Raw genomic sequence first — 24,501 nt, 5'->3', positions numbered from 1 at the left:
GAGGGGGGCCACCACAAACCGAGGACGAGAGAGTAGAGAGAGCACCCCGGTCCAACGACCAGGATGGCTCCGGCGGTGCACGAGCAGGCTCGCCGTCACCACAAACGGGTCACCACAACCTGGGTAAGGTGTGTGAACATGTGAGGAGCCAGATTCTAACCGAATGGAAGGCAATGAATGCAGTAAGCCTGTTGCCCCCAGGACAAAACCAAGCCAGTCCCTGAATCCCCAAATGAATCGGGACTTGCCAATACGCATCCTTAGAGGTCCAGAGACACCATCTAAGAACCCGTCGCCAAAAGCAGCCAGACCTGAGAGTGTGTGATCATCCAAAAGGAGTGGCAAAAGACCCAGGGATTCAGATGGGACAAATCCAGTATGAACCGCAGATCCGCACAGGCGGGAAACCCACCTGAAAGACACTGTCATTTCAACCACGCACTCCAGGATGACCAGAGCGTAGGGGAAGGAGGCCGGCCCTGCCAGCCCCGATCTCCCCCCCTCCTAAGGAGGAGGAACGACCCAATGCCACCGCAGGCTGAAGGAAATGACCCAAAATGCCCACGAATCGTGGGACCAGGTGAGAGCAAACAGCCCGAGCCTCCCTCCTATCGCCCTGTCAACGGGGTGAACTGTGAAAGGGATGTCCGCGAACCGCAAAAGGGCCGACGACCCCTATAAGAGCCCAACCGACACTCAAGAGTAATCACTGCACCGACCAGATGCCGACGGCTCCACAGGAGGGGCTGGTCCTGAATCTGACATTATATACTTCTCAATTATATACAAGTTGTCTCTATAGACCATTGCTCCTCGCCCCTCTCTGAGGGGGTCAGGTTCTGGCTTTGGTCCCCCGGTAGGCCTAGAACTTCATCGATTGACTGTTGCCATGGTCTAATACATGCACATCAGCCCGGTATAGCTCCAGGGAGCCGAACGGGCTCTCCACAGAAGAGGAGGCAAACAATGAAATTGTTCACAAAGAATTCAAGCACGGCTGTGGTCGTCATTATGCAGGATACACTTGTAAACATACTGAGAGTGTCGCGCTCGTTCAACCCATATGCATACGAACAGACGTCGTCTTCCAGGTAAACCGTCGTACACCAATTCAAATTTTACGATGAATTTGACATCATATACCAAAAAATTCGTACTCTAGGGCAGTTATCACCTGAGGTTCCACTGTACTGTGATGCCTGAACAAAGGAGATACATATCCTATAAAAATTAAACTAGATAATGCAACATTATATTCATATCTGTATTCCAAAACTTTAAATTTAAATTATCCACAAGACTAGTATAGTATTCATGTACCTTTCTCCATGAAGTGCGGAGGCACCGCTGGGGGGATGTCTGCATCACTCGTGGGTGGTGGAGGAAGAGGAGGAGAAGAAGCACCAGATGATCGACTGTTGTACTCTTGCTCACTGATAACTCCAGAAGAAGCAGGGGAGGGGGGTGCTATATGTCATGGAAAGGCGTAAAGACAAAAGGGAAATAATTAGTCATCAGCAGGTATTGAAGATACTGAAAATAATCATTCCAATTCAACAAGATAAATTGATTATAGTACACTTAATATTTGTAACTAAGTAACTCCACATACAAATTTAAATAATTTTTAATACTGTAATTATAGTTAGTTCACATCTTGGGGAATCTTGCTTGGTATGACAATACCTCATCACATTAGTGTACAAATTTAAGAGTGAAATAAAAAAAGCATAAAGAAAACAGGTTAGTATCCAAAAATGTCAAAAGTGGTAAAAGCTATCGGGTTTCCATTTAAGTGATTACTCACTCATGTTATAAGCATTGAGAGGTCAAATTTGGCAGTCCTGTTGCCAGTTAAACAACACTAAAGCCTTACAGAAAATTTTCTTGTCATTAGTATATTGTTATATATTTTGTATATTAGATGAACAGGAAAACATATAATGTACTTTGACAATACAGTATTCTTATTTGCATGCTTCTCTGACAATCCATAAATACCTTAAGTCTTTTCAACACAAATGGTTTAATTATTTACATTACACTACTCATGCTAGACCATAATAATACCAGCATTTTAAATCTTTAGTTTGGATATAAAGCTAAATACCGACAGAGAAATTATCCTTACCCAAAACAACTCTTACATTCAATGCTGACTGAAGAATTAAACCATATTTGATAATTGTTTAAATTGTGGCATTACACCCACACTATGGGTGGAGAAGCTGCAGTGCAAGCTGCAGTGCTTCACAACAGTAAAATGATTTGTAGTTCATGACAAGCATTAAATTAAAATGTGTGTTTTATATTACATTTTGAATAATTATGGCACCAAAAATTGCCAAATAAAAAATAAATTCCATTTATTTATTAAGAAGGAATATTTATTTGAAGGAATAAAAAATTATTCCTTCAAATAATTACATTACCCAAATTATACTCTAAGCCCTAAATTACTTTTTAATAATCATATAAATTAATTTCAGAACTGTATGTCAAAGAATATTAGTGCCCAAAACAACGAAAAGACAAAAATTAGATAACAAATAATGTAAGTTATACAGTACACACAATGTTCAGTCTACTGTTCTCTATACTGATGGTTTTAAATTCTAGCTTCTAGGTCTGCCTATTGACAGTTTTGAATTGTGTTTTTTTTTCCTTCTGTCGGGAGCCCCATTGGCGCCCTGAAGCTAGCTTACTGATTAAGTGCCATACTATGCCTAAACGCCGTAGTATGCATCTATGCCTAAATCTGTGTTCTCTTGAGCACAGGCAGGAGAGATACATAATAATTTACACACGGAAAATAGTAAAGGGCCTGGTCCCAAACCTGCACACAGAAATAACATCACACGAGACCAGAAAGCATGGCAAGATGTGCAGAATACCCCTGATGAGGAGCAGAGATACAATAGGTACTCAGAGAGAGAACTATCAACATCAGAGGCCCGAGACTGTTCAACATACATACATACATTATTTTTATATATATATATATATATATATATATATATATTATATATATATATATATATATATATGTCGTACCTAGTAGCCAGAACGCACTTCTCAGCCTACTATGCAAGACCCGATTTGCCTAGTAAGCCAAGTTTTCATGAATTAATTGTTTTTTGACTACCTAACCTACCTAACCTAACCTAACCTAACTTTTTCGGCTACCTAACCTAACCTAACCTATAGAGATAGGTTAGGTTAGGTTAGGTAGGGTTGGTTAGGTTCGGTCATATATCTACATTAATTTTAACTGCAATAAAAAAAATTGACCTCATACATAATGAAATGGGTAGCTTTATCATTTCATAAGAAAAAAATTAGAGAAAATATGTTATTTCAGGAAAACTTGGCTTATTAGGCAAATCGGGCCTTGCATAGTAGGCCGAGAAGTGCGTTCTGGCTATTAGGTACGACATATATATATATAATATATATAATATAATAATATATATATATAATATATATAATATAATATATATATATATATATAATATATATATATATATATATATATATATATGTCGTACCTAGTAGCCAGAACGCACTTCTCAGCCTACTATGCAAGGCCTGATTTGCCTAATAAGCCAAGTTTTCCTGAATTAATATATTTTCTCTATTTTTTTTCTTATGAAATGATAAAGCTACCCATTTCATTACGTATGAGGTAAAAAAAAATTATTGGAGTTAAAATTAACGAAGATATACGACCGAACCTAACCAACCCTACCTAACCTAACCTATCTTTATAGGTTAGGTTAGGTTAGGTAGTTGAAAAAGTTAGGTTAGGTTAGGTTAGGTAGGTTAGGTGGTCGAAAAATCATTAATTCATGAAAACTTGGCTTATTAGGCAAATCGGGCCTTGCATAGTAGGCTGAGAAGTGCATTCTGGCTACTAGGTACGACATTATATATATATATATATATATATATATATATATATATATATATATATTAGATAAGAAACCTTGTGTTGAGCTAGTATCAACCAGCCTACTAGGCATTGTCTCGTATCGCCTGCAACGGGTGTGAGAAACGAGTCGAGTAAATCAAGAAAGCTAGTTGTCGGTACAGCTGTCTGTAAGACTCTTGTATTTGTCACTGCAGTGTATGTGTTAAGCACCCACCACACATTGTTATACTGATTGCCCACTATACAGTATGGTTTTAGTAATACAGTACTGTACTGATTCATTTATGTGATTTTCATGTGTGTTTTTCTATCTCTTTCCAGGGAACCAGTGAAAGAGTAATTTTTTTGAGTACTGTGTCTGGGTGACACGTATGAGTATTATTGTTACTCATTGTGGATCCAGGAAGTTACGAAGGACCACAGGGACCCTAATGACTACAGTGAGCAGCTACCACGCATGTCCTAGCTGCACACTGATGTTGTCAAACATTAAAGCGACTGCAAACTCTCAGAACTGCCATTCAATATTAAACTCAGTGGCCATTCTCTTCAATTAACAAAGACAAGAGTAGGAAAGAATATACAATTCTAATTTTCAGATGCTTCGAGTTGCTACCATGCTGTTCTACATCTATAAATATCACAATGAAAATATGCTAAAAAAATTAAATTTTAAAATAAACAGTTAAAGTCAAAGAGTAAGCATGCAAACTTCATCAGACCATCTGCAATCTTCCATGTTACTTAAATAATCTTATTAATACCATGCAATATTTTTATTCTAAAAAAATTTTCACACTAAAACAACTTAGAATTTAGACACTAAAGTCTGAAGTATGCTACTGTATTAAAGCATTTTCTCAGTATTTTTCAATTCATGAAATAATTGAGGGTAAAGTATTAAAGAGAGAAAGTGCAAGAGAATTTTCCATACCAAAAATCCAGGTTTGAATGTAATGAAACACCTCTTTCTGTCTTTCTGGTAGATCCCCGGTGGGTTCGTGAAGCTATCTTGCTAAGATGGCTTCACGTTACCAGGTCACATCATTCATAGGAGTCTTGTTTGGCTTACCTGAGAACAGAACCAGAATCTGGCCCACATCACACACACGGAGACAGCAGGTGGACGATTAGTGTCACCAGACACCGGGAAAGTGTCCAGAAAGTCAGCAAAGCAATACAGACAATTGTAGGGGTCGTAGAAAATGAAGCACTGAAACAGAAACAATTCCACAAACAATTTATTCGAAGCAAATGGTTCACTCTAAACTAGCTCAAACTCCTAAGTGCAAATGTCCACCAACAGAGTTCCAATCAGAGCTCCCAGCTATCTGCCAGCTCCAGGTTAGTATTGAGCTGATAAACTATGAACTGATGAACCTGGTAGGGAAAGACTCCCTGGTCACCAGGGCTCGTTACTGGAAATGCTCGTTAATAGAGCCGCTCGTTAATCGAGGTTCCACTGTACTCAAATATCAGTACTATGTGGTCACGTATTCCCAAGGAGACTTCCAACTTAACTTTCCTTGTACTGAACTCATTCAGGGTATTCTGCACCCAATGCCTAGGATAAGAAGGCATCGTCCCAAAGAGAAGGATTTGGAGCTAATTATATGTTGGGAAACTGAAGGCTTTGCATCCAGTGCGAAGGACTAGCCCAACTGCCTTCACTGTTGAAGTGGATAGGACCACACCTAAAAGTAGCCAAGCTACCTAGCAATAGAGGTAAACCCTGACTTTTAGGGGTCACAGCTAAATCCACAGCCAAGCCCTGACCTGAAGAGTCACAGCTAAATCCCCAACTAAACCCTGACTGGAAGAGTTTAATAGTGCAAGTGTGCTATGATGAGCCCTTATGGAAGGGTCATCCTAGAGCTACACACATGGAGCTCAAAGCAAATAAAGTGCCAAGTTCATGCAAGAGTGCCAGTAGATAAATATATCCTTGAGAAGCAAATATTAAAGTTTTGGAATGATAAACGAACCAAATGGTCCCCCCTCCCCCAAAGAATGAAGTCCAAATGATAGCCAACACCTAGCTAAGAAAGAAGTGGGACTCAGTATGAAGAGGTGGCCCAAGAAACTTTACACATTGCCATCCCTTTACACATTATCACATCAGCAACTGGGCTGATCGGGGGCCAGCTGGAATCCCATCTGTTGGCAGCCATTTGTACTTGGGGGTTCAAGCTAGTTTCAAGTGAACCATTTGTTTTGAATGAATCATTTGCAGTTGCTAAGCTGTTTCAGTGCTTTGTTTTCTATGAACTTTGCAGTTATCTGTATTGGGGCCAGGTTCTGGCTTCTGGTCTCCAGTAGGCCCAACAAGACTCCTATGGATGATGTGACCCTGCGAGATAGTTTCCGAGAGCCACCAAGGAGCTCACCCCAGAAATCATATTAACATATCCAAAAAGATCCTTGGTAGCATTCATATAAACTTTTAATATTATTGAAATCTAATTGCCATGAGGCAGCAATAACTTCAGAAATGTACCATAACGTGACACTAAATGCATACAAATCACTTCTACACACAGACTTAATTATTTCAGGAATATTACACGTGTTATACTCAATTGGTGATGTAGAAAGTGAACAGCCTATACATTCAGCTATCAGTGTGTCTCACACAACTCAGGATCAAAAAACTACACCAAAATACCACATGCATTTTGAAACAAGCATTGTCCGAGCTAAGCTGGCACCGGACCAGGTTACTAGACTAGTCACCTAAGACCAGCTCGTTGGCCTTGTTTGACAGGCTCTTGTTAGTGAGGTTCTTTGGCAAAGTCATGGCAGGTCGTATCAGGGTAGGATAGCCTGGTGAGCATGTGTGTGGAGAGATGCATTAAAATATTATCTCTCAACAGGGGGCATTCAACTAATCTGGGTTAACTTAGGTTAGTAACACAGGTTGTTCCATCACCTAACAACCTCAATTAAAGATACCAGTTTTCATCAAGTGCACTATCAATTAACAGTTCTTTGGAATTGCATACAGCACAAATAAATATGTGAAGTAATCATGATTTACACATTGAATTTCTTAACAAATTTGTCTACATAAGTGAAAATCCTAAATTTTAATACCATGATGAGATATAAACACAGACCCTGTAGTTGCTGAAATTAAGCTATGGGATATAAAAATCCAGTACCGAATGTAATGTAACACCTCTTTCTAGTGGGTCCCCTTGGTGGCTCCCCAAGCTACCTTCTTGGATAGCTCCAAACGAAGCACATTCCACTAGGCCTCTGTGAGTAACAAGTGCCTACCAGTGACTAGCAGCAAAACCTGGTCCCCTTAATAGAAGCAAAGAAGTCTGGGGATACCCGATCATCCCAGGCCAAGAGGAATAAAAAAAAGGTTAAGTGCAATGAAATGCCTCATTCTGGTGGGTTTTCAGCGGCTCCCTGTTGCAAGCCAATGGGTTAGCTCCAAATTTCTTCACACCAGTCATATCGTCACACCAGGTCCTTGCAAATCATCAAAAGCAATACAGTATGGAGACCAGAGGGCAAAACCCAGACCCCCCCTCACAGAGGTAAAGAGAAGGGGGCGATTAATTATCACCCTAATCAAGAAATAAGCAACCAGAAAGGTAGAGTAAAACAAAGCAGACAACAAGGCATATATAAACAGCTCATAAAATGAGACACCCAGTAATTGGGTCATTCACTGGTAGCAAGTGACTACCACAGAGTGGTAGACGATTGGAACAAGTTAGGTGAGAAGGTGGTGGAGGCCAAGACCGTCAGTAGTTTCAAAGCGTTATATGACAAAGAGTGCTGGGAAGACGAGACACCACGAGCGTAGCTCTCATCCTGTAACTACACTTAGGTAATTACACTAGGCAGCAGCACCTGGGAGGCTCCCAGATCAGCCAGTGGAGGCCCTCAGTTATGAACCGACCAAAGGCAACAAACTGACACACCTGAAAGGAAAAGGGAGGGTCCAGGGAGGCACCGAGGACCTATCAGAAAGCGGCATTTCATTACATTCAATACTGGTTAATGTTTCACACATCTTTTTTCCCCTGAAAACACAATTAGGTGAATACAACTAGGTGAATACATAGCAATGAACCTAGAATGATTAGAACCATGGTCAAGCCACCAGCAAAACCACCTACCAGCAAATGTAAACAGCCTGGAAGTACTAGGGGCTGCAGCCAATCTGGAGAGAAAACATGAAGCCCATGTTGTAAGGAAGGAGTCCTTTTTGGAAAAATATGTTAGTGGTGATATTTACTGTAATTACTTAAGTGTAATTACCTAGTGTAGTTACAGGTTGAGAGCCAAACTCATTGTGTCCCATCTTCCCAGTACTCTGTCATAACACTTAGTAACTACTGACAGTTTTGTCCACCACCACCACCTCACTTAACTTATTCCAACTCTCTACCACTCTGTTTACAAAAAAGAAAACTTTCTTGTACTTTTTTGGCACCTTTTTTTTCCTTAGCTTGAATCTGTGTGCTTTGTTCTTGAAGTTGCTGATTTCAGGAATTCCTCTTTGTCAATTTGGTCGATTCCTGTTATTATTTTTTAAGTAGTGATGTATCACTGGTATGTTTGGGAGTTTGGCCTCTTCCTATATTGATTCCATTTTTGTGTCATTTGGTCTGGCCCTCTAGCAATTTCTGTTGAACCAATCCTGTTTCCTAGTTCTGTAACTTTGCTTTGGTATACATTTTTTGTACCTTTATCATACATTTCACAAAACTTGACATACATCTCACTTATTTCCCTGTCTAACAGCAAGTCTTTTCAGTCAAATTCTTTAAAGAAATTTCCAAGTTCCTCATAATGTCCTCTCCTGAAATCAGGTTTTTCAACTGCTTCAACTTCCTCATTTTCTTCTAGATTATAATGTATAGCATACTTTATTCCCAAAAAAGACATGGTCACTTTTACCCAAGGGAGGAAGGTAATGAATATCAAATATTTCTTCCTCTTTCCTGGTGAATATCAAATCCAGTATGGAGGGAACATCCCCTACCTTCATCCTTGTAGATTGTTTAAAATGTTGATACAGTACATGAATGTTTCCAGGATGAGGTTTACAAATCTACATGTCCAAAAGTCCTCTGTTCTAGTTTCACATGCCTCCCAGTCTATGGATTTCAAGTTGAAGCCGCAGACTACCAACAGTCGTGATCTATCTTTATCCACTCTCGCTATAATCTCTCATTATTGTTATAGTCTATAACAATGTTATAAACAATAAGTTTATAACAAAGTCCCTCTCGTTTATTATCCAGCTCCTCCTCTGTGATAATCAATCAATGAAACATCCAAGGAGAACACGAGTCGTGTCTTGTATACTTCAGGGTCAACATAGTCAGCATCATGTGCTGACAGGATGCCAGATAACATGGCCATTGCACAACCTCTGACAGCCCCTCCACCCAGTAAAAAGTTACACATGTATTTATATATATATATATATTTAAGTTTTTCTTATTTTTTTAATATTTAACAAGTCTATAATGAAAAATTATTTTTGGGATTTTTAAATTTGTTTGCGCATAGGCAGATATGACTATTTTTCAATAACCATACATTTAGAATTAAAAAGTACAGGAGGCTCTTGTCTCTACATCCCACAAATATTTCCACAGTAAAGCATAAGCAACACTGTTGGATAAGTTTAAACAGTACATTACATACAAATAAAATTGATAATTCAGCTAGAAGCTAACAAAAATAGTATACATAAATAAAAAGAAGACATACGTGGCATGCCCATAGGGTGAGAGGCATATTGAGGAGGCTCCTGCATGTGTGGCGGCGGTGGTGGGGGTGTGTAGGATCCCTGTGGCACAATGTGGGTCATAGGGTGCACTGTTCCCACCTGTGGAGGTGGAGCTGGGCTGCCACTTCCATTGTGGTTCATGGGAGCCACATGTGCAGCAGACTGGTGCGGAAGCGTACTGTACCCACTTGAGCGGTCATTACGGCGAGGGTGGCCAATTGGGTAATTGGGTGCATAGTTACTGGGCACCTGCAATAGAGGGAAAAGTGTTAATAAAATCAAATATAAAACCAGCGTTGAATTTAATGAAACGCCATTTTTTAAGCGAGTCCCGGAGGCTCCCTGGAGCTACTGGACTGATATTAGCTATATTAGTCTGGGGCTTCAGTTATATAGAGTTGTCTGCCTACTAGGAACCACTAGCCAGAACATGGTTCCCTCAGAGAGGCGAAGGGAGCAATGGCCTGTGAACTCTCCACTGTTTAGGAGTATATTCATGTCTGCCATCGACAAGGGTTGGGCACCCAGAGGTAGGCGCCCCAAAAAGACACCAAATGGTAGAAAATTGCAACCCGAGCCCAAAACAGAGGCTATAAACTCTATAAAAGCCAAACCCAATCCAGTGGATAAACCAGCACGGCGAAGTTCAAACTCCCACACAGCTGCTCGAGCAACCACTGAGTGACCCAGGACCCCCCTCAAGAACAGCCAAAGACTGCTCTTTAGGGGAGTCAACCTCATAATGCAGCCAATATAGGGAAGAAACAAACTCAAAAGAGGTATATTCCAGGTCATGCAGGAGTTGAGCACAGAGAGCATCCCAAGCCTCCACCAGGATAAGTGAGGCCAGAAGTTCCTTGGATTTGTCCAGAGGACAAATCCAAGGAACCCAAAGACATGGAAACGAACTCTGGGGAGAGCCAAACACCCATCAAACTCTCACAGGGAAGGTGGATACAAAAGCCATGTACTAAGCAACATAAGACCCTCTGCAGAAAGAACAAGAGATCATGAGGTATCAAACAGGACTCAAGGGCTCATGTCAGACTCCCCCCGAAGCTCCGGGAACCCTAACAGAGCCAACATCCATGCTCTCCGCTCGAGAAAGAGAAGAAGAATTCAAGGGAAAGGCTTCGAAGGTAGGTGATGGCTGAAAAGAAGACCCAGAAGCCCCAGCAGAATCAACCAAACCCGAGAGGGTGCATCAGGCCTAAAGGTGAAGGAAGGAGAAGTTGCAGAAAGAACCACAGTTGAATTAACAAACCTCCAAATTCGAGTCCCTAAACAGCAAGTGGGATAGCTCTAGGGAATCCAACTGGGCACACAACATAGACCACTGTAAAACAGAAAATTGTAAGCGTAGCGCGGTAACTGCCGGATAATCTTACACATTGTCACAAGGGTGTGTTAGATGAGAAACGTGAAAAGAACAAGTCCCACATAGCTCGGGGTTGAAGGAGTCACTAACCCAGCAGGCAGCATGGCGGAGGCAGAAGTTATGAGCATCACCTTGTAACACAGATGATGCACATCCCTCAAACTCGCATGGGCAAGAGCAGATTCAGCATGGATATATATAAGACCGCTGAACCCACAGGGCTTTTTCCAGGGTTTGCAGGGAATAAGCCCTACAGACAGCCCAAGCACTGGGATCGTTATGCTGGAACCCCAGTATGGAGTAGGAACAGGTTCTCCTGAGAAAAGAAGGGAAGTCTTCATGGAACAAAAGGGAATAAAAAGGATGGACACAGAAATGAGTACAAGTAGACTGACCCAGCTCACCAGAGACCGAGACGGCTGACCTCGGCAATCCCCAATGTATCTTGCCAGCCAAAATCTGCTCCAATCCCAGGGAAGACCTAAAGCCAAAAACAAACTGACTTACCTAGGGCAAGGACCACAACAAGTGAAGAAACCCTCTAAGGGAGCAAACCCCAAACATTCCAGTGAAGAGAACCCTGACAGCGCAAGGGCAGCGCGAGGAAACACACACCGAAGAAAACCCCATGCACAAGCAGCTCCAAGCACCCTATATGCCTGGCTCACAGAGCACAAACATGTGTTGGAACAGCCACAAAGGCAATAAACCACCACTTAGCTGAAGGCAGGAAACTTGAGCTAGAGCGACAGACAACAGCCAGTTAAGTACTAGATACCCATCAGCAAGAACTGAGGGTGGAGCGACCAACTGGCCTGGTCTGCCTCTCTTCCCCCCCCCCCCAAACAAGTGAGGAGGTGGGGCTAGCACTAGTTTCATGTTTTCGATCGAGTTTTCGATTTGAGTTTTTGATCATTTATTTACATTTTTGAGGTTCTTTTAGCAATTTTGAGGTAAATATTTTTTTATAACCAGCAGTGGTCCGTTTTATTTTGCTAACTCTGTGGGTGCTTACCCAGTGGTGGCAGACATGATTAAAATTCACTGACAATTATATCATAGTGCCACCGCTCTCTGCACCTCATTAGAGGGGGAGGCCCCTGGCTCATGGTCCCTGGTAGGCTTAAAAGAACTCCTTGAATGATGGCACCTAGTAGTTTCGCACCAAAAAAAATTGAGCAATTAATATAAAAATGCAGTAAAGTCATGAAGACAAACCTGAGGTGGAGCAACTGCAGGGGGTGTACGATATTCGCGCGAGCCACGAGAGAGACTGCTGACTGATCTGTTTGCCTGAGGTGGAGTGGGAGGCTTAGTTGTGGGTGCTGGTCCAGCTGATGTTGGTGGCTGTTGGTGGGCTGGAGGTGGTGGCATCCCCACACTGCTGGTGGATCGTCGAGACCGAGGCGTACTACTTGATGATGAGCGTATCCCATGGCCAACATCATCTAAACCTGTACAGATATTTTTTTTTTTTTTTTACACAGGTGGGTATAGGAACACAGGAACAGACAACTGCTGACTTCTATTAGCAGGCTGAGAGCTTTCCCTTCCCACAGCTCATGGTAAGCCTTACTCACTAGATGCCCCTGGAATATATCCTGCCAATCGTTTAACAACCAGGGGCCATATTCACAAAGCAGTTATGCAAGCACTTACAAACCTGTACATCTTTTCTCAATCTTTGGTGGCTTTGTTTACAATTATTTAACAGTTAATGAGCTCCGAAGCACCAGGAGGTTGTTTATAACAATAACAGTTGATTGGGAAATTTTCATGCTCGTAAACTGTTTAATGAATGTAACCAAAGCCATCGAAGATTGAGGAAAGATGTACTGTACATGTTCGCAAGTACTTGCGTAACTGCTTTGTGAATCTGACCCCATGTACTCAACCACTGCTGGGTGAACAGAAGCACACAGTTAAGGATTGACACCTAGTCAGTCCTCCCCAAAAAGGATATGAACCCAGGCCAAAACACTTGCAGAGCATGGGGCGAGTTTGTTACTGTTTGTTAAAATTATAAAATAATTATTTTAATATTAATGAGATTGGAAGTACAAATTCAGGCTTTCCAAACTCATACATATGAAAGAGTACACATGCACAAAGATGTATTTCCTAACATGAATAGTAAAATTTATTTATAACATGTCAAAGACAATTACTTACTTGTGAAGTCAATTGGTTTCCTTACATACTTAATTGGCTTCTCAGTATTTGCTGGAGCCAAGATCTTGTATTGTCGAGCAGTCGTCTTGTTCGTCGTCAGGACGCCAATCTCTCTTCGAGCAACTTTCTCTTTGTGTACCATCACCATCTGCATTATAAAATAAAGCAGTGTTCAAAACACTTACTGGCATGGCCTTGGTGGTTCTCTGAAGCCATCTCTCACTGAGACGGCTCTCCCCTACAGAGATTCAAAAAAACTTAGTGAATTTTGAACAAGTACTATTACAGCAATAAGCATTTATTGTGGACACATTACCGACACATTTTATCACGGTTCCATGGAACATTATGAATGTTCTAATGTATACATCTTGTAAAGGACACAAATATGCATCATATATGATAAAAAACAAAAAAACAAAACCTCATTAGAAATAAATAGAACAAATGATTGAAAATATATTTGTGGCAACTCGCTGTGCTTCAATGGCCCGCACGACCGACTCTGGGAGCTTCACGCACGGGCGTACAGCCAATGATGACATCACACACCCCCTTCTCCACGTCCCCACAGCCAAAGTAAGTGGAATTTTTTTTTTTTTTTTTTTAATGTACATGTTCAGGGAAAGGAATTTATCATTTTACAAAGAAAAAAAAAAAAAATTGCAAATGCTTTATTTTCAGCGCACAGGGGGAATGTCTCAATAAACACGACGCATCACAGTGGCTAAGGAGTAACCAAGTGGAAAAACTCAGGTTAAAATTATAACTATATAGCAGACAAGTTCATTCTATTAACTGTAAACACTATACTGTAATCAAAAGCTAAGGATGTGAAACACTAACATTGCCTCTTTATAACACCAACCTGAGAGATATAGTTGACTTGACTCTCCATTTCAGCCAACTGGTGTGCTTGTTGTTCAACCATTTGCAGAAAGTTGTAAGCAAGTGTGTTAATCTGGTAGGCCACACTTGCAAGTGACTGTGTTGTATAGTTCTTTGTCTCCTCCAATGCACTGGCTTTATTCTCTGCCTGCAAAAAAAAAAAAATTAGTGTTGAATATAATGAAACACTATTTTCTGGGTGAGCCCCGGAGGCTCCCTGGAGCTATAGGACTGATATTAGCTATATTAGTCTGGGGCTGCTTCAGTTATGTGGAGTTGTCTGCCTACCGGAAACCACGAGCCAGAACCTGGTTCCATCAGAGAGGCGAAGGGAACAATGGCCTATGAACTCTCCACTCTTTTGAGAATACAGTACAGTATACACATGTGCCATAGACTGGGGTTAGGCACCCAGAGAGATAGGCACCCCAAAACAGACTCTAACTGGTAGAAAATTGCAACCGGAGACCGAAACAGAGGCTAGAAACACCCTCCCCCCCAAAAGAAAAAACAAGGAAACAAGCAAATCATCAACAACTTGATGAGCCGCTTGTTCGCGCTGCCCTACCCCTTGGGAGGGGGAGGGGGAAGCCCCAGCTCCACCGATCTGGCCTTCTGCCCACCAGTTTGGAGACTGAGCAAATGGAAGAAGAAACCAATGACTCTAGAGAGGCAAGGTGCCAGGGAACCTCTGAGGCTCATCCAGAAAATGGCATTTCATTACAATCAATGCTGGTTTTCTGAGGGGAGCCCCGTTGGTTTCCTGGAGCTAGCTTCCCAAAGATAAGTAAAGAAGGGACTTACCCGGGAGGCAGCAGCACTGCACGTCTCATGACCTAGACGGGACAACTGGCTGCAACCGACAACCCAAGGTCACACAAGACCGCTGAGGGTCAAGAACGTTAACGACAAAGTGTGTCCAGGACCCTGTACGACCTCCAAGACCTCCGTGCCTAAAAGTCAGCCCAAGACATGTTCCAAAACAAAGCAGCAAGAGCCGCAAACTTCCAAACATCATGAGCACAAGGATAGATCGCAGGCTGGCTAGACTTAATAATCCTGCGGACAACCTGAGAGACCCGAGCCCTAGAACAGGGAATAAGGAATATCAGATCAATCCAAAGCGCATCCCCGGACACAGAACCCAAGGCATGCAGGTAACAGCGTAAAGCCACAACCGAACACAAAACATGATGCACCCCGGCCTGACCAACTAAGAATCAATAACCCATGGACCCCTCCAGAAGCCCATGGTCTCATTGTTCGCCAGAAAAGAAGAAGACTGCTGCAAACGAACAAAATGTCCACCAGGACCAAAAGAGCAGAAGCCAAGGGGGAGCCAGTTCTTGAAAGATAAAATCCCAAATATGAATCCATTTCAACAGTGTTATATTGTGAAGGAACATAAGTTCATTTCATGATGCATAGATGCAGGAAACAATGGCTGTGTGCTGTGTTTGTACCTCATGCTGTGAATATCATAACTAGCATTGTATTCACTGATATCTGAATGCTGTATATAGTCTTTATCAATCAGGATCATCTATGACACTATCAACACAAAATAATTTCAGTTACCTATTTTAATCATTACCAAGTGGTGCTGTGGTCCCTAGTTGCACAGCGGTGCTGTGAGCTGCTCCTGCATGTGCCATCCTTAGTCGCTCTTTCAGTACTAAGGCTTTCACAGCCAGCACAGATGCTGATTTTTTCACGATGGCGTCTGTTTACTGGAGTCCTGAGGCACAGGATGTGAGCCGTGTACCCGCATGAGTTTTGAATTGCTCCCTATACCCAATAGCTCCACATGACGCTCTGCGCACCCCGATCGGGCACCTTAACCACCGCGCTGCGTGGTCTTAAAATATGACATTCCCGCTGTGCACCAAAAATAAATTGTTTGCAAAAAAATTATTTTTTCTTTTTATAATTTTAAAATGGAGTTTCTGATGAAGAGAAACTTAAATAAAAATATTGTTTGTGACATATTTTATCTGTGATGGTGTTGGGAAGTTGAGCAAACTATGGGTGCCGAGTGATGGAGCACTCGGGGGTCACTCGACCCCGCCGCCCCATGGGGGCAGCAGTTGCCTCGAATATAATGTTTCACAATTATGTTGATATTTCTCATTCATTTCTTCTCTGTTTTTTTGCTGTAATATTATTGAAAAGTGTGTAATTTGTGGAATTTATATACTTTACTGGTAGTTCAATGTGTGAAACATTGCTATGCTCAAAATTATGGGGCTCATATGTGTGACTTATACAGTATTATATTCTACAATAAATTAGTGTTTTTGCTGTTATTACACTATTTACATACATTGTATATACCTATCTACATATGTGTCCACCATAACAAACCACTAATTTGGTATGGCGAGTCAAAACACTCCCACCATACTGTTACTGTTTTTCTTGCAGTATTTACACTAGTTATACGTAAGTATCTACATGTTTTATTCACCATAATTATACAACTAAGCTGGTATGGTGTCCAAATGGCATAATGGCCACCATACACTGCATGACAAGTCACATAGCAGACAGCAGACGACATACTCACTCACTCCCTCCCTCCCTCCCTCACCAACACCTCTGTCACCAAAATGGCTCCTCCCAACATACTCCTGCTGTTATTACACTCTATATACACACGTTATATGTAAGTATCTACATTTGTGTTCACCACAGGGAACCACTAAGCTGGCATGGCGAGTCCAGACAATAACAGGTTGCCACATACCAGCCAGCAGAAGATGCTACTTCTCCCTCCCTCCCTCCCTCACCAAGAATACTCCTCCCACCATACTATGCACCTGCTTGATACCTGCTTGATGGGGTTCTGGGAGTTCTTCTACTCCCCAAGACCGGCCCAAGGCCAGGCTTGACTTGTGAGAGCTTGGTCCACCAGGCTCTTGCTTGGAGCGACCAGCAGGCCCACATACCCACCACAGCCCTGTTGGTCTGGCACTTTTTTTTTAGAAAACAATCGAGTTTTCTCTTGATGTCCACAGTTGTTCTGGCAACATTTCTCATAGTTGCTGGGAGGACGTTGAACAACCGCGGACCTCTGATGTTTATACAGTGTTCTCTGATTGTGCCTATGGCACCTCTGCTCTTCACGGGTTCTATTCTGCATTTTCTTCCATATCGTTCACTCCAGTATGTTGTTATTTTACTGTGTAGATTTGGGACCTGGCCCTCCAGTATTTTCCATGTGTATATTATTTGGTATCTCTATTGTCTCCTTTCTAGCAAGTACATTTGGAGAGCTTTGAGACGATCCCAATAATTTAGGTGCTTTAGCACGTCTATGAGTGCCGTATATGTTCCCTGTATTCCCTCTATTTCAGCAATCTCTCCACTCTCCCGCTCCACACATCGCAAATTCTCACCACAATCCTGCTATTATCAGAATCCTGGACACTAAATCCTGTAAATTAATAATTTTCCCACATGTCTATCTTGTAAAGGAACATGTGAAGTCGTTTGAAGATTCTTAGATAGACAAAATAATGGCAATGTGCTGTGGCTAGTGCTGTGAACATCTTGAACAGCATTGATTCACTGATATTTGAACATTGTACACAGCTTTTAATCAGTCAGGCTCTTCTATAACACTATCATGCCTAAATAATACCAGTTACATATATATTTTGACATTTTTAGGCGATGCTGTGGTCACAAGCTGAACAACAGTGCTGTGAGCTCATGCTGCATGCACCAACCTTGGTTGCTCACTCAGTACCGAGGCTCTCACACCTGGGAATGTTGCCCACGATTTTTTTTTTAAATGGTGTCTGTTTACTAGAGCCCTGAGGAAGCGGACGTGAACCTTGTGTAGCCGCGGGAGTTTTGAATGCTAGGCTACACCAATGAATGCCCACAGGTGCTCTGCGCGCCCCTGATCTAGTGTCTACAGGCGCTCTGTGCAGTGCGGTTGTTAACCCTTAAACTGCACAACACTTCATATGACGTGTTGAGCAACTGACGCCAAAGTGCGCACCCCTTCATATGACGTTTTGGAGTACCACACAAGATTTAAACGGCCCGCAGCTACACGGGGTTCACATCAGCTTCCTGAGGGTTTCCTTGGTAAACAGATGCCATTTAAAACAAAATCGTAGGTAACATTCCCGGGTGTGAAAGACTCAGTACTGAGAGAGCCACCAAAGCTGGTGCATGCAGCATGAACTCACAGCACTGCTGTTCAGCTTGTGACCACAGCATTACCTAAAAATATATTTGAATGAATATAAAAAATAATTGCACAGTACTGTATACAGGCTACTAGTCAGGAATATTAACCAATAAAACTGCATAAAGGAAGTCATCACACTATGTAACAAAATATAAAACTACTGGCAGGCTTACCCGTGCAAAGTTTTCAATACAGTAGGCAGCTACTTTCTCTAAGTTGGCGTGAGAATCAGAGAGCGACTGCCGTCCCTCTGGGATTTCTTGCTCAACAAGAGATACAAATTCCGAAGATAGAGCCATATTGGAAATGCCTGGTTTATATTATTCTGCAATTATAAAAGAACACACATTAATAACTTAGGTCAATGGCAGTTACTGATTATCTTGTGTATTATCTGATTGAATTCAGATTTCCAGTTAATATTGTGAAATGCATTTCAGAGAGTGCCTATTGCTGCGTCACTGTGTAGTCTGAAGGTACAGTACAGTAATTTTCTTGGTGTCCATGTTTGCTATGAGTAAGGTAGGATCATGGGGTCAGTTAGTGATTATACCAGATGCAAGGGGAGCTGTTATGCTAGTCCAAGGTAGTAGCAGATGTTTGAGTGATTCGGGTTGGCTTGGTGATTGTGGGGATTAGCATACAGGAGTTCATGCCGTTTAGGAAATAACCGACTTGATTATTTTGTTGACATAAATATTGAAGTTATCTCCTAGAATGATATGATTTTTGTTGCGCTTTTTATTTATGATAAGATTCCTTAGGTTATTTGAGAATGCAGTTACATTAGTACAGTATTGGGAAATCTATAGATAACTCTAATAGTTAAGGGGGATTGAAGGGATTTAATCGAGAAGTGAGCAAAGGTATATTCACAGTAGTTGTCTCTATCACTAATGACACTATTGCAAATAAAGGTATTTTGGTAATACTGTAGCTGTGCCGCCTCCTTTTTTTATTTGGCCTACAGTTGTGAATAGCTGTATAACTGGTTAAGTTGTAAAGTTGGGAATGGTCTCGACTCGGCCATGTTTGTTAAAATAATGAACGATAGTTTAGTAACTAGTGCTGTGAGTAGTGCATTTATATCATCAAAATGTTTACCATGTGACCTGACATTTTGGTTGAAAACTGATAGGCAAAACTAATATAGGAAATATCTTTCCTCTATCAATAAGATTTAATCTCTTTGATTAAAAATGCAAAAACTACTTATCTCTGCCTTTTTGATACCATATACAAGTAAAAGTTTTATTTGTGAATCTTTATTAATTAAACACTATCAGAGGGCATGTAGGGTTCTGTGTTTCATGTGCAAAGAGCCACGAGAGATTTTTTACAAGTACAGTACAAGGTAGTTTAAGTAGCAAACACATACCAATAAATAATGATCAGTATCTATGTAACAAATCTATTGTCCTATGGAGCCGATTTAACTTCCAGGCATATATTTTTAAATAAATCTTGTGTTTTCTGGTTAGTTATGTTAGATATTATTAAAAATATGTATTCTACTTTTTAATATCATAAATTAAATTTGCTATAATTTGAGCAGAGTAGTGCGACGACCAGCTCACTGTGTACAGAAAGCTGATATGCAACAAACACTTTTCAGACAACAATATATTTTGGATAAGTCGCTCCACAACATTGTTGCTTGGACCATCAACTTCCTTTGATGCCACATATTAACTTCTTATTTCATTATGAAATTATATTATGTCAGAGTAAAAATGTTTTCTCATGTTCTTCATTCAGTACCAATATTAGTAAGTAAAGATACCATATTTCTTCATTACTTACATAATGCCAGGAGGCTTTGGGTCATTAGATGGACAGCATCTCCAATAGATGAAGCGAGTCACCCCATCTCTCACCCAGGCGAGTCGAAGCTTAATTTAAAATTGATATACAGTATCTTTGTTCTCCACCAGATATATTTCCTTTGGTGCACTCACAATAACGATTATATCTCGGCCTATCTGAAGGCATATACTGTGCTGTAATACTTTAGGCTTTATTAGCTTATCTTTGTTAATTACACAATATATCGGCCTATGTGTGGGCATCTGCACTCCATGAATGACAAGCTACTGAATGCCAATATAAAAACATATGTATCTTCACTTGAGCTTTAAATATGTCTATGTTAAAGTATTTAAAATGAAGCTTATATTTCTATCTTTAAGACATATAAAACATTTATGATTATTAACGAATTTACGTGAAAAAACATTGTTCTGAGAGAGAGAGAGAGTTGCTCTGTCGATCAGTCTGTGCGGGGGTCGGAGCACGGCGATTCTTAAAACATGTATCTTCATTAGAACTTTAAAAATGTCCATGGTAAAGTGTTGAAAATGAAGCTTTTATTTATATCTTTGAGACATATAAAACATTAATGTTTATTAATAAATTTACGTGAAATATACATTGCTCAGAGAGAGTTGCTCCGTAGATCTCCTCCGTCTGTGCAGGGTCAAAGCTCAGCGATTTTAAAATACACATATCTTTGCTTTAATTTCAAATATGCCCATGGTCAGGTATTTAAAATAAAGCTTATATTTTTATCTTTCTTGCAACATATAAAACTCTTGTGTTTATTGACAAATCTGCGTGAAATAAGCAGTTTTGAGATGAATATTGCGGGGGGTCACGAGCTCGACGAACGATGAAAAATAGCACTTTTATACAACTACATACAGTATATATTTGGATTTACTTTAAATATTGTCATGGTAGAGGTTTTACAAATAGAACCTGCTTCTGTCATTCTTCTGTAACAAAGATTTTTGGTTTAATAAGTTATCATGATGTTTTCAACAATATTCTTTGGGCATTCATCTATCCCCACATGGTTGCACATTTTGGAAATCCCAACGCATGGGTTGACCCATCTGATACTTGGTTCAACCTCCAATATGGTTCGCAACATCCCCTTGGAACTGGAGCGACTTATCCTCTTAGACAGATCAAAGACCTGTCATTAAAACCTTCAACATCACTAAGAGCAACAACGCAAACAATCTTATATATTCTGAACACGGCTTTGGTATGTTCATATAAGAGATATAATCAAGTTATCGTTAAATATAGTCATAGAGAATACATGGGAGGGGCAGTCCTGATGCACTCGCCTCCCACGGTAACTTCTGCTCTCAACTCCCGTCTTTATTACCTTCACTTTTACTCTTCCCGTTATCAAGCTTCCTTCTTAATTATCCAGAGCAAGCGTGAACATTACTTAAATACTTACAAAAGTAGAGTGTGAAAGAGACAACAACAAGGGTGGAGGACACTACACCGTTCACATCCGTCAGCTGCGCTTCTCACTTCACATTTCTCAGTCCTCTCTAACCATTCTCATTAATTATTATTGGTGCTAATATTAAACCCTCCAGTAAATACAGACAAAGTATCAAATAATTATACACATAAAATATTTAATAACTTTACCACTATTTTAATTTTTTTATTTGCTTTATGTCAATATTTTCAATATCTAGTAAAATTAAGTTGACTGGATAACAATGGCAACTTTGATTCCCTAGTTGGAGCAAGGTCTTATTTATTTATTATTTGTTTATTTATTATATACAAGAAGGTACATTGGGTTTATGAGAGCCCGTAATATTGGTGTTCTTGCATTCTTGCAAGTTGTTGTTCTTGTTTAAGATTCGCTACTCGGAACAAAAGTTCCAAGTAGCACGGGCTATGATGAGCCCGTGTTCTTGCAAGCCATTAACAAGCATAGCATTTTGGGCAGGTCCTTAGTCAAACAGAGAAGGTAAGATTATTAATTTTGTAACAGGACCTATGGGCACCATATTAAAAACAATTTTTTTTTTGTTTGAGTTGTTACATTCTTGTACGCGTAGCGTTTCAGGCCGGTCCCTGGAATACGATCCCCGCCGCGAAGAATCGTTTTTACAAACCAAGTACTCATTTTACTGTTGAGTTAAACAGAGGCTACAGTTAAGGATTTGCACCCAGTAAATCCTCCCAGGCCAGGATACGAACCCATGACAAAGCGCTCGCGGAACGCCAGGCGAGTGTCTTACCACTACACCATGGTGACTGGTGAAATATGTTGACCAGACCACACACTAGAAGTTGAAGGGACGACGACGTTTCGGTCCGTCCTGGACCATTCTCAAGTCGATTGTCTTGGTGAAATATCTATTTGATATTCCAAGAGTGTGACTTAATCAAACTAGAAATGCTCTGCAAGTCAGTTTTTATTAACAAGCTTAGGTACACACAGCAATGTGCTGCTACCCTATTCTATATGAAAGATTAAGAACACTGCTTTCCCAAAAAAGCGGTGGGTTTTCTGAGGAAAAGAAAACGTATATTTGGAAGCTGACTCTAACCACCCAAGCTGCGCGCGCAACGAGCCGAGGTTATATAAGCCCTGCCTGCAGACGGGGTGGCCCCCTGTCTCGACAAGCAAGCATCTGCTCACTTACAAAACGCTCACCCTCCTCCCGGGATCCTCTGCATCCACTGTTTTCTTTTCAAAGGGACGACGCACAGACAGGCTCAGGGGGCACTTGTTCTAGCTTGCTAAGCATTTGCGGTATCTTTGGGGGTGCTTTGCCGGAACCCCCAAAGTGCTAGGCCTGCAGATAGCTAAGAAATATTACCATGAATTGTAATTAGTGTAAATTCAAATAATGCAACTTTCAATTACTAACTATAAATGTAACTATTAATTGAAATTGATTTAATACTTTATCATTATAATGATTATACATTATAATTATACTCTAATACTTTATTGTTATGCATTAGTCACTAATTATTTATCATTCACCCTAATTAGCTATTTGATTCATTGAAAATAATTGCTTATCATTATACTATTTGTTATTATTATTATATTTATTATATAATAATAATAATTTATTATTTATTATTAATTTATTATTTATTATTAATTTATTATTTATTGCTAATTTATTATTTACTATTATAAAATAAACAAGTCCCCAATCTGAGCGCCTTTTTTTTCTAGCCTCAGACAACAGTGTAGTGTTGACCAGACCACACACTAGAAGGTGAAGGGACGACGACGTTTCGGTCCGTCCTGGACCATTCTCAAGTCGATTACACAGTGTAGATCAAAAACTAGCTGTAAGTTCATCTAATATTCCCATCTCACAGGAAGGTTAGTCATACAAGGAATCAGGGGAGAAAATACTTGCCTCAATACAATAACAAACCTGCAAATCAAGGGTCTCAAAATGTGGACTGACCTTCCCAATCACGTCAAAGACTCCGGCCTCCGTCTCTCAACCAGTTTAAGAGAAAAAGTAAGTACTACCTAATCTGTTGTTGTTGTTATAGATTCAAATACTCTGAACAAGTTCCAAGTAGCACGGGCTATGGTGAGCCCGTAACTTACCTGGCACAGGAGCGGGGCAAGTAGCACGGTCTATGGTGAGCCCGTAATTTACCTGGCACAGTTTTAGTTTAGTTCATTTCTTATGCACCCCATACCCATCTTGTGGGCGGTAGTGGAAAGGGTTACAGAGGCACATAATGGGCTCAGGGGCTGAACTCCACAATTCATTTAGCTAAGCAAGTTACAATCTTGATGAGCTAGTTACAAAATTCAATATAAGTCGTCACATCAACAATGGGTTCGAGATCGACCTCAAGTACAGGTTCTAAATTAAGCAAGTGACATATGTGGAGAGCTAGTGTCACAATTGATATGTTTGTCCTGCACACCGCCCCCCATCCAGTGGGCAGCGGTGGATAGGTTACAATCACTTAGTTATTACCTACAGTTAGCAAACTGGCGATATTTGGCTAAAATTTCTGGTAGCAGATCATTTTGAATGAAATATTTACACATCGCTGGAACATTGGTTATAGAATTGTCTCTAAATTCACGTATCTCTTCGCACTCCATCACATAGTGACGGAGGGTGTGCGAATAATTTTGTTGACACAGTTTACATTTGGTCAGGTCTACATCAGCAGATAATGACAATTCCCAGAGATACTTGTAACCTAGTCTAAGCCGAGCAGTAGTAACATCTAGAAGTCTGCTGATTTTATTGGATGAACCATATATGTGTGGCTCCTCTTGCATGATAGTATGATGATAGATGGAATTACTGGTGTCGATTTCACTTTGCCTCAGATCTACAAGATCTTGT

At 40.7% G+C, this 24,501-nt stretch overlaps 1 protein-coding gene across 4 annotated transcripts; it reads right to left on the bottom strand.

Moving 5' to 3' along the window:
• Nucleotides 1-1,297: 1,297 nt before the first annotated feature.
• Nucleotides 1,298-21,725, bottom strand: LOC138352365 (abl interactor 2-like). Of its 4 annotated transcripts, none has more exons than XM_069304814.1 (8): nucleotides 21,588-21,725; nucleotides 18,508-18,659; nucleotides 14,111-14,278; nucleotides 13,243-13,390; nucleotides 12,289-12,524; nucleotides 9,674-9,941; nucleotides 6,665-6,754; nucleotides 1,298-1,467 (listed from the first exon to the last, which is right to left on the bottom strand). In XM_069304814.1, exons 2-8 carry the CDS (start codon nucleotides 18,631-18,633, stop codon nucleotides 1,313-1,315), a joined length of 1,191 nt encoding a protein of 396 aa, XP_069160915.1. In that variant the 5' UTR covers nucleotides 18,634-18,659; nucleotides 21,588-21,725; the 3' UTR covers nucleotides 1,298-1,312. The 4 variants fall into 4 exon arrangements, with proteins under 4 accessions (XP_069160915.1, XP_069160917.1, XP_069160916.1 ...); XM_069304816.1 differs by having other exon boundaries at nucleotides 21,636-21,652; XM_069304815.1 differs by lacking the exon at nucleotides 21,588-21,725 and adding an exon at nucleotides 21,510-21,527.
• Between the last annotated feature and the right edge of the window lie 2,776 nt (nucleotides 21,726-24,501).

This window comes from Procambarus clarkii, chromosome 53 (genome assembly GCF_040958095.1).
Source record: "Procambarus clarkii isolate CNS0578487 chromosome 53, FALCON_Pclarkii_2.0, whole genome shotgun sequence".
In the NCBI taxonomy this organism is placed as follows: Eukaryota; Metazoa; Arthropoda; class Malacostraca; order Decapoda; family Cambaridae; genus Procambarus; species Procambarus clarkii.
This window is presented reverse-complemented; position numbering and strand designations above follow the sequence as displayed.